Source organism: Ovis aries, chromosome 13 (assembly GCF_016772045.2).
Source record: "Ovis aries strain OAR_USU_Benz2616 breed Rambouillet chromosome 13, ARS-UI_Ramb_v3.0, whole genome shotgun sequence".
NCBI lineage: Eukaryota > Metazoa > Chordata > Mammalia > Artiodactyla > Bovidae > Ovis > Ovis aries.
Window position 1 is genome coordinate 31,739,025 of NC_056066.1, and position 11,609 is coordinate 31,750,633.

General features: G+C 37.2%; 1 protein-coding gene across 1 annotated transcript in view; it reads left to right on the forward strand.

Annotated features, from left to right (window-relative positions):
• MRC1 (mannose receptor C-type 1) overlaps positions 1 to 10,249 on the forward strand; it is a 111,703-nt gene extending 101,454 nt beyond the window's left edge. Inside the window, 4 exon segments of the mRNA NM_001197180.1 lie at positions 6,948 to 7,061; positions 7,582 to 7,746; positions 8,978 to 9,019; positions 9,999 to 10,249. Coding sequence (NP_001184109.1) covers positions 6,948 to 7,061; positions 7,582 to 7,746; positions 8,978 to 9,019; positions 9,999 to 10,249 — 572 coding nt within the window.
• Positions 10,250 to 11,609: the final 1,360 nt, after the last annotated feature.

The window sequence follows — 11,609 nt, forward strand, 5'->3', positions numbered from 1 at the left end:
GTATGCAAGCACTCTATATTTCTACATTCCCCACCTTTTATATTTTTGATGTCACAATTACATATTTTTATGTTATGTATACATTAACAAATTATTGTATTTATAGTTATTTTTAATACTTTGTATTTTAACCTTTATACTAGCATTACAGATGATTTACCTACCAGCACTATATCAGAATTCTGGATTTTCCTACATATTTACCTTAACCATTGAGTTTTATATTTTCAAATATTTTCATATTATTAATTAGGGTCCTTTCACTTTAACTTGAAGAATTCCCACTGACATTTAATATAAAGTAAAAGTTGTTCAGTTGTACTCCAGGCCAGAATACTGGAATGGGTAGCCTTTCCCTTCTCCAGGGCATCTTCCCAACCCAGGCTTCAAACCCAGGTCTCCCTCATTACAGGCAGATTCTTTACCAGCTGAGCCATAAGGGAAGCCCAAGAATACTGGAGTGGGTAGCCTATCCCTTTTCCAGCAGATCTTTCCACCCAGGAATTGAACCAGGGTCTCCTGCATTGCAAGCGGATTCTTTTACCAACTGAGCCATGGGAAACAGTGGAAACAGTGTCAGACTTTATTTTGGGGAGGGCTCCAAAAGCACTGCAGATGGTGACTGCAGCCATAAAATTAAAAGACGCTTACTCCTTGGAAGGAAAGTTATGACCAACCTAGATAGCATATTCAAAAGCAGAGACATTACTTTGCCGACTAAGGTCCATCTAGTCAAGGCTATGGTTTTTCCAGTGGTCATGTATGGATGTGAGAGTTGGACTGTGAAGAAGGCTGAGCACTGAAGAATTGATGCATTTGAACTGTGGTGTTGGAAAAGACTCTTGAGGGTCCCTTGGACTGCAAGGAGATCCAACCAGTCCATTCTGAAGGAGATCAGCCCTGGGATTTCCTTGGAAGGAACGATGCTAAAGCTGAAACTGCCATACTTTGGCCACCTCATGCGAAGAGTTGATTAATTGGAAAAGACTCTGATGCTGGGAGGGATTGGGGACAGGAGGAGAAGGGGACGACAGAGGATGAGATGGCTGGATGGCATCACTGACTCGATGGCCGTGAGTCTGAGTGAACTCCGGGAGTTGGTGATGGACAGGGAGGCCTGGCGTGCTGCCATTCATGGGGTCGCAAAGAGTCGGACATGACTGAGCGACTGAACTGAACTGAACTGAGCTATCAGGACAAAAATAAGGCTATCAGGGAAAAAATCTATTGGTGATGAACTCTTTCCAGTTTTATTTGTCTGGAAAATTTGTTATCTCTCATTTAATTCTGAATGACAGTTTTTCTAGGTGGAGTATTCTTGGTTGGAAGCTTTTATCTCTAAGCACTTTAAATATAATCTTTTCACTCCCTCTGGACAAAGTTTCTGCTGGAAAATTTCTTCATAGTCTTGCAGGCGTTGCCTTATGTGTAAAAGGTTGCTTTTGTTTAACTGTTTTTAAGAATCACTCTTTGTCTTTAAAATGAAAATGAAAGTGAAGTCGCTCAGTTGTGTCCAACTGTATGATGCTATGGACTGTAGCCTATCAGGCTCCTCCGTCCATGGGATTTTCCAGGCAAGAGTGCTGGAGTGGATTGCCATTTTTGACAATTTAATTGTAATGTGTCTCAGTGTTGGTCTCTTTCAGTTCAGTTCAGTTCAGTCACTCAGTCGTGTCCAACTCTTTGCGACCCCATGAATTGCAGCACGCCAGGCCTTCCTGTCCATCACCAACTCCCGGAGTTTACCCAAACTCATGTACATCGAGTGAGTGATGCCATCCAGCCATCTCATCCTTCATTGTTCTTTTTTCCTCCTGCCCCCAATCCCTCCCAGCATCAGGGTCTTTTCCAATGAGTCAACTCTTCACATGAGGTGGCCAAAGTATTGGAGTTTCAGCTTTAGCATCAGTCCTTCCAATGAACACCCAGGACTGATCTCCTTTAGGATGGACAGTTTGGATCTCCTTGCAGTCCAAAGGACTCTCAAGAGTCTTCTCCAACACCACAGTTCAAAAGCATCAATTCTCCAGTGCTCAGCCTTCTTCACAGTCCACCTCTCACATTCATACATGACCACTGGAAAACCATAGCCTTGACTAGACGGACCTTGTTGGCAAAGTAATGTCTCTGCTTTTGAATATGCTATCTAGGTTGGTCATAACTTTTCTTCCAAGGAGTAGGTGTCTTTTAATTTCATGACTGCAATCACCATCTGCAGTGATTTTGGAGCCCCCCAAAAATAAATTCTGACACTGTTTCCACTATTTCCCATGAAGTGATTGAACCAGATGCCATGATCTTCCTTTTCTGAATGCTGAGCTTTAAGCCAACTTTTTCACTCTCCTCTCTCACTTTCATCAATAGGCTTTTGAGTTCCTCTTCACTTTCTGCCATAAGGGTGGTGTCATCTGCATATCTGAGGTTATTGATATTTCTCCCAGCAATCTTGATTCCAGCTTGTGCGTCTTCCAGCCCAGCATTTCTCATGGTGCACTCTGCATATAAGTTAAATAAGCAGGGTGACAATATACAGCCTTGACGTACTCCTTTGCCTATTTGGAACCAGTCTGTTGTTCCATGTCCGATTCTAACTGTTGCTTCCTGACCTGCATATAGGTTTCTCAAGAGGCAGGTCAGGTGCTCTGGTATTTCCGTCTCTTTCAGAATTTTCTACAGTTTATTGTGATCCACACAATCAAAAGCTTTGGCATAGTCAATAAAGCAGAAATAGATGTTTTTCTGGAACTCTCTTGCTTTTTCCATAATCCAGCAGATGTTGGCAATTTGATCTCTGGTTCCTCTGCCTTTTCTAAAACCAGCTTGAACATCTGGAAGCTCACAGTTCACGTATTGTTGAAGCCTGGCCTGGAGAATTTTGAGCGTTACTTTACTAGCATGTGAGATGAGTGCAATTGTGCGGTAGTTTGAGCATTCTTTGGCATTGCCTTTCTTTGGGATTGGAATGAAAATGGACCTTTTCCAGTCCTGTGGCCACTGCTGAGTTTTCCAAATTTGCTGGCATATTGAATGCAGCACTTTCACAGCACCATCTTTCAGGATTTGAAACAGCTCAACTGGAATTCCATCACCTCCACTAGCTTTGTTCATAGTGATGCTTTCTAAGGCCCACTTGACTTCACATTCCAGGATGTCTGGCTCTAGGTGAGTGATAACACCATTGTGATTACCTGGGTCATGAAGAATTTTTTTTGTACAGTTCTGTGTATTCTTACCACCTCTTCTTAATATCTTCTGCTTCTGTTAGGTCCATACCATTTCTGTCCTTTATTGAGCCCATCTTTGCATGAAATGTTCCCTTGGTATCTCTGATTTTCTTGAAGGGATCTCTAATCTTTCCCATTCTGTTGTTTTCCTCTATTTCTTTGCATTGATCACTGAGGAAGGCTTTCTTATCTCTCCTTCCTATTCTTTAGAACTCTGCATTCAGATGCTTACATCTTTCTGTTCCTCCTTTGCTTTTCACTTCTCTTCTTTTCACAGCTATCTGTAAGGCCTCCCCAGACAGCCATTTTGCTTTTTTGTATTTCTTTTCCATGGGGATGGTCTTGATCCCTGTCTCCTATACAATGTCATGAACCTCCATCCATAGTTCATCAGGCACTCTATCTATCAGATCTAGTCCCTTAAATCTATTTCTCACTTCCACTGTATAATCATAAGGGATTTGATTTAGGTCATACCTGAATGGCCTAGTGGTTTTCCCTACTTTCTTCAATTTAAGTCTGTATTTGACAATAATCTCTTTAGATTCACTGTATTTGGTACTCCTTATGGTTCCTGGATCTAGATGTCTGTTTCTTTCTCCAAGGTTAGGGCAATTATCAGCCATTGTGCTGTGCTGTGCTAAGTTGCTTCAGTTGTGCCTGACTCTTTGTGACCCTGTGGACCATAGCCCACCAGCTCCTCTGTCCATGGGATTCTCCAGGCAAGAATACAGGTGTGGGTTGCCATGCACTTGCCCTGGGAAGGACCATTGGGAAGCTTTTGGTCCATCATTTCTCAAGTACTCTTTACGCCTCTTTATCTCACTCCTCTCCTAGGACTCCCATTATTCAGACTGGATAATCACAAGCTTGTTGATTATTTCTTTTACTTAATCACATTCAGTTTTTGGCTTCTCCAGTGAAGTTTTCCTTTAAATTATTATAATGTTTAACTCTAGGATTTTATTTTTAAAATAATTTCTATCTTTTTGTTAATAGTCTCTATTTAGTGAGGAATTATTTCATACTTTCTTTGAGTTCTTTAGACACTTTCCCCTTTAAGTTCTTTAAGCATCTTTAACATAGCTGATTTCAAAAGTCTTTGTCCAGTAAGCCAAAGATGTGACTTGTTCAGGAAAAATTTGTATTGGCTGCTTCTTTTCTTGGTATGGGTCATATTTTCATGTTTCTTTGAATTTTTTGTAATTTTCATTGAAAAATATGTATTTAAAATAATAAAATAAGCAACGTTGGAAATAAGTTTATTTCCACTCTACAGGGTTTGATTTTGTTGCTGTTTGTTGTTCCCTTGTTTAGTAATTTTCCCTCATAAATTCTATAAAGTATGTATTCTTTTTCATGCACAGTTACTGAATTCTCTGCCTAGTTAGTTTAGTGGTCAGCTAGTGATGTGAATGTATTTCCTTAGTGCCTAGAACAAATAAGTTTTCTGGGTTTTACTGAGGGGCTCTGTCTGAAGACATGTCTTCAACATTCATACGTGAAGTTTAAAACTCTACCTTAGCCTTCACTTCCTGCTTGTGCAGACCATCAAGGTCAGCCAGAGGTGAAAATGTAGAGACTTTTTAGATCTTTCACGGGCATGCACATAGTCCCGTGCATGTACACACTCCAGTGCATGTCTGTGGCCTTCTAGATACCCAGGAATAGGTCAGTGCTTCTTAAAGTTCCCTATGGACATTTTACTCCACAGTCTTTCCCTTTAGCTTTTTGGTTAGCTTATTGTTTCCCTAAAATGTTATCACTGCTTCAGGCAGCTATACTGTCAGGTTATTGCCACTGTTAATTTTTGACAAATTCCCCCAAGGAAAATGCTGGATGAGCTCTGAGTTAGTTCAAATTAAGGCAGGTCCTGCCAAGTGAGGTTTTCCAGCGAACTGTCAGAGATCAAATAATGGAAATTCTTTGAGACTGTGGCTTGGAAAGAACCCCAATCCCATTCTGACTTTCCCAATGTCTTCTTGGTCTCTGGTCTTCAGTGTGATTTTGAGGCTTTTGGCTTTTAAGGCAATCACAGAGCTAGGGATAAGGCTGTGGGATTAGGACAAGTTAAAACATCATGAAGCTCACTTTTCTTACTGAGAGTCAGTCATTTTTCTTGAATAAATACTTCCTGGACTGTTACAAGCTGTTGGTTAACTCAGTGTTCTGAAGAAGTTGACTTGAAAAAAATTTAGTGTTCTTCTTGTTTTTGTAGGGGAGAGGATTTTCAAGGGTTCTTACTCTGCCATTCATTATGATGTCACTTGAAACCTCCTTTTTAAAATTAAATGTTTTTTTTTTTTTTATGTTGCTAAGTTTTTTTTTTTTTTAATTCTTGGCAGTGGATATGTAGAAACTTTGTTTTCAACTGTAGATACCTATGTTTTCCTATAAATAAAATGAATGATTCACATTCATCAAAATATATCCCATATATATTAAAATGGCTATCATCTATGAAATATATTTTAAAATAAAATATGAAATGATGCAATGAAAATAGTCAGCAAGGTCCCAGTAATGTGGGATGCAGGCATGTGGTTAGGTATAGGGCAAGATTCAGATGCCTGGACATGCCATGACTTTGCCCTCCACTATCATTAAGATCTTGAAAGATCTTACCTTCTGGACTTTTAGATTCCTTATTTTAGGTTCCTTATCTGTAAAATGGAGTAACAGTAGTGCTAACTTAATAAGGTAGTTGTAAAATTTTAGTGAGATCATGTTTGTAAAGCCCAAAGCAAAATATCTGGTAGAAATAGCTTAAATATAGTTTAAGTTGTTATTATTTAAAAATCTATAATTTTACGATAAAACACAGTCCTGGCCCTGAAGCAGTCTTTGACCAGGTATGTTAGATGCTGTAGTATCCAAGCAGCCTTTCTGTTTCCCGTCTTCTTTTTGTACAGTCCTATACATAACAGCTGGATTAATACTTTTATAGTGCATGCATCATTCTGCTGCCTAAAAATCTAAGTGTTTCTCAGTCACCACATTACCCTAAATACCAGTCTCCTGCCATCTGAGGTGAGACCTAACCCAAGGCTTTTTTCACCCATTGACCAGATTCATCCAGCCAAACAGCTATCTATCAATGCTATTCATTTACCCCAATAGATTGCCTTGTCTACCTACCTACCTACCTACCTTTCTATCTATTTCATATCTTATTACTATAAACCAGACATGAATTCCATGCATCTGTGAACCACCTCTATGCTTCCCTGTCTTTTTTTTTTTAATCCTTCCTAATCTCAGAATTATTTTCTATTCTTTCTACTTGAAATCTCATGCTCCCTAATATTTTAAAATTCTGTTTCTTGCATGCTTCCTTAAATAGCTTCCCCTAAAACAAATCTTCTCCCTGTTTGACATGTAAGTACCTTTTTATACTTATTTTTTTCTAATACATTTCTCTATATGCTCAACTCATTCCTACTCACTGAACCATAACCTTCTTAATGTATTCTGTGTTCTACTCATCTTTGTATATCCTGCAGTGAGTTGTCCAGTGGTTGTACACAAATGATGCCTTAAAAATCACATTTTCAGAATGGAAACAAATTCTTAGAAGACAAATGTTCACTCTTTGAAATTCTTCCCCTTAAGTGGAGATAGTGGGATGATTTTTATTGCTCTTAATATCAACACAATCATTATAAAAATGTTTTCAACTACTTAAATATATTGCCATCTTGTTTATTCTTTTGTACTTTGTAGGTTCCTCTCTGGTTACCATTGAAAGTGCTGCTGAATTGAGTTTCCTGTCGTATCGAGTTGAGCCACTTCAAAGCAAAACCAATTTTTGGATAGGATTGTACAGAAATGTTGAAGGTAATTTTTCCGCCATGATTTTTGAATCATGAATATTTCAAAATGTTTCAAAACAAGTTTTCAGTTCTAGAAAATCTTGCTTTAATTAATGATTAATTTGTGAAACATTTGAAAATTCAAACTCATAGTTTCATTTGAGATAAGAACTGAATATTTAAGTGACTCACACATTAGGCTATCTTGAAAGTTGCTAAAAGGAGTATCCACTGTTGCTAAGTTAAAGAAGTTTTAAAAAATATTTTCTATCTTTTGCTATTAAAAAATTAGGGGGAGATAACTTTACATATGTATACTAATTAGGAATAAATTTTCAACTGAAGCTACATAAGAAATATAATTCTCAGTTTCCTTTCCTCTATTAATTAATTATAATTATCTTGCCTATTAAAACTCAAGTATAAATAGCTATTGATTGTGGTATAAAATAACATGCTTAGAAATTTCACATGAATAAGTTGAATTTATTTTAAGGGGGATTATTTTTAACTTGTAATTTTTTTTGGCTTCCTCTGATAATCAGGAATGTGGCTGTGGATTAACAACAACCCAGTCTCCTTTGTCAACTGGAAAACAGGTGATCCCTCTGGTGAAAGAACTGATTGTGTCACTTTATATGCATCTTCTGGATTATGGAGTAATATTCACTGTTCCTCCTACAAAGGATACATTTGTAAAAGACCAAAAAGTAAGTAAGAATTTGTCCTATGGTACATATGTTTCTAGGCTCCCTTTTCTTGCAAATATGAACATGTTAGTTGTGGAATTATAATGTGATTACAGGTTCCTTATAAACTCCCCCTCTTTATAGGCAAGAAATCTAGTCTGCCATGATGATTAGTTCTGTCTGTTGCTTTGAGTGAGCACAAAACCTCCTGCTTTATTGAAGTAATAATTTTGGTATATCAATACACATGTGATGAAATATCCATGCACACAGATTTGTGAGGTTGGGAGAAGTTTGGAGATCTAGCCTTATGGTATATGAGAAAAAGAGATAAAATACGTACCTTGACCAAACAAGAAGTGGACAATGGGGAGGAATGAGAATGTATTAAGAAATAAATCATGTAAGACCAATTAAGTTTCCTGCTAAGACTGAATGGCAGGCCATGTTAGGACAGGGATTGGGGGAATTAATAGTATTATGTGCCCATGATATGATATTATCTGGATGTTCACAGTAGTTTTATACCATTCTACTTCACATAGTATTTTTACCAAGAGATAAAATTAATTAGATGATAGATTTAAATAAATGAACTAAATAAAGTAATACTCCATCCCCAGTGGTTTTATTATTTTGTTGTTGTTGTTCAGTTGCTAGGTTGTGTTTGAGTCCTTGTGACCCCATGGACTGTAGCATGCCAGGCTCCTCTGTCCTCCACTGTCTCCCAGAATTTGCTGAAATTCATTTCCACTGAGTCGGTGATGCTAGTTCTTCATTCTTTGACAACTCTGTTCTAAGAGACTGTACCTTTTGGTGCAGTGTTGGATTCTTATTTTATTTTTCATTCAAATGCCTTGTAATATCTTATGCTTCAGTGAGCCATTTTCAAAACCACTAGCCTAGAATACATTATTTTATGGGTATATTGGGTAAATTTTTGTGGTATAAGTGGCTCAAATGCAACTGGTTTTTTTTTTTTTCTCCTGTTTTCAGATCTTCCAGTCTATTTAAACTCACCATGCAGCTGTAGGTTGCAGTTATAGGAAGATAGATAGCTAAAATCTGTATATATACATACAGATTTTATCTATCTGCCCATCTATCTGATTATTGTCTATATATATCATATATCACCATAAATCAAACATGAATAATTTGATGTATTTGTAAACCAAATAATGCTCACTATCTACATGCAATTATCATGGGTCTTTATAACTATTTAATTATTTTGTTATTTTACAAACAGTTGTTGATGCTGAACCTACGCATACATTAATTACAACAAAAGGTAAGATCATCATGAACTTTTAAGTTCCATATTAGCAATACATTGATACAGTGGGTTTGCTTTAAAAACCATAATTTTCCCTTCCTACACCCATTCCACTCTCAGTCAAATAGCTTGAGTGACTCTAGCCTTTGTTGTTAGGGCACTGATCACTCTTGAATGATACTCTAGAAAAGCCGGTCTTGGAGTCAGTTTGGTGTTTTTATCCTAGGTCTTGTTGTTGTTCTTACTGAGTCACTCAGTTGTGTCCGACTCTTTATGACCACATGGACTGTGGCCTGCCGGGCTCCTCTGTCCATGGGATTCTCCAGGCAAGAACTCTAGGTCTTACTGAGGACACTAATTGCTTTGTTACACTAACTGCCCTATGAGAACCCAGGGAAGAAATTTCTCTTAGGAATCCCTATGCTTGCTTTGTTTTCTTTTTTTTTGAGCAATATTTAAAATTTTAGTTTTATCTACAGTTTGAATGAGGAACTGACCTCTTTCACTTACGTTGTTTGCTGCTAAAAAAAGTAAAAGTGAGATGTGTGGCTTGCCTGCAGCTCTCTTAACTTCCTACATGCTGTTAACTAATACTCATGTGTTCAAATTTCCACTATTCATTTTCTTTTTTCCCTAATTTTCCCCCTTGGTTGTTATTATTATCACTGCTTTTACTAGTCCACTTATCTTCATATGATGTATGTGTAAGCAGCCTTCAATTATTTTTAAAAGGTATAAATATTTTAAAATATTACACTAGCCTACTGCTGCATAGATACATGGAATACGTTTGCAACTGAATAGTCATCTGAACATTTGAATTAATCATCCATGGAATTCTATATTCATATCCTAAATTTCTGTTTGGCAAGTGTCACTGGACAGGAAATCCATGCATTTTAGTTTTTCTAAGACAGTTGTACTGTTCTCCATGGCACTCTTCTCTCTGCCTCCCTCCACTTAACTTTTTTCTAATATATTTACTTGTTTATAGCTGATCCAAGGAAGATGGAACCTTCTAAACCGTCTAGCAGTGCGACAGGAGTAGTAGTCATCGTGGTCCTCCTGATTATACTGGGTGCTGGCTTCGCTGTGTACTTCTTTTATAAGAAAAGACGTGTGCATTTGCCTCGAGAGGACGCTTTTGAGAACACTCTGTATTTTAACAGTGGATCAAGTCCAGGAACTAATGATACGAAAGATCTCATGGGCAACATTGAACAGAATGAACATGCGGCCATCTAGTATCATGGCATGATTTAGGTATATTTGAATTTCATAAAATTATAACTAAAATGGTAAGGTCTTTTGTTCAATGTGATTATTTCCTTTCAAATTATAATAGTCCTGTACTACACTGGTCTGTCTTTTTTTCTTTGCCGAGTGGAAGAAATAAGTGCTCCTTTTTAAGCCTGGCAAGATATTTTCACAAAAGAGGGATAATGACATTGACTACTATGTTTAAGAAGATCTTAGGTGAATATACAGCATTAGTGTATAGCTCGTGTCAACTGCATTCAAATTCAAGAACCCCAGAAACAACCAGCTAAGCATCCTGAAATCATTTAAGGAGATTCCAAAGACTTGTTACCCATGAAATAGTTATTTGATAATTAGAAGACCATTTTAAAAGTCAAGTACATATAACCTCAGGTGACACAAAAATTTAGTCACCTTTTTCCTTATACCCATCTTGATTTTTTTAATTCCAGTTATTCAGAACTGTATTTGTACATGTGCAGAAAGAAAAAGGCAGCTGAGAATCTTATTTGCCCCAAGCAAGATTTTCCAGGCTGAACATTACAAATGTGTTCTTTGTCCTGTTTTATGTATATCAGGAATGCAAAGATTTGAAGTTAAAATGTAAATTTGCATAACCAGATGTACTTAGATAATGTGAAATAAACATCAAAGACAAGGTGTATTTTTAATAGGTTTGTATTTTGGTGATCTTAGTAAGTGTAAATTTTCTTTTAACTGTGATTTATTTATCCATTTACTTTACATTTTACTTGGAAAATTAATGATATTATCAGTAGAAGAATTTTTAAAATTAAGCTCTTAATGTATTTGGAAAATATAGATTGCTAAAACACTGTGCATAGAATTGTTTTTTTGCTATAATGACTTGGCCTATTTCCCTGGATCTTTCCCCTATAACACTGATCTCAGAACGCAACAGTTGAAGGCATTGTTCCCTAATTGGGAATTAAGTTTCTAAGTATCTTTTCCTCACTTTAACAATTCCTCTCTGCTCAAAAACTTTTCCTCAGATGAAGCTTTGTGTACACTGTGAAATATATTAGAGGTGTCACATCTACCCTGGTATCATATTTCCAATCCATCCTTGCCTTTCCCAAGGGGTTACTCACAAGCAGAAGTTCCTTACCTGAACAGGGATCTCAAATTGTTTGCAAAATGTTGTCTCCATTTGTGTTTTTGCCTTTTTTTTTTTTTTCTGGGAAGAAAATAGCTAGCTTTTCAAGAAAGTCCATAACTCAGAAAGACTAACAGGACTTCCCTAGGTCCTTCCCAGGTCTAGTGGTTAAGACTTTGAGCTCCTAATGCAGGGGGCCCGAGTTTGATCCCTGGTAAGGAAACCAGA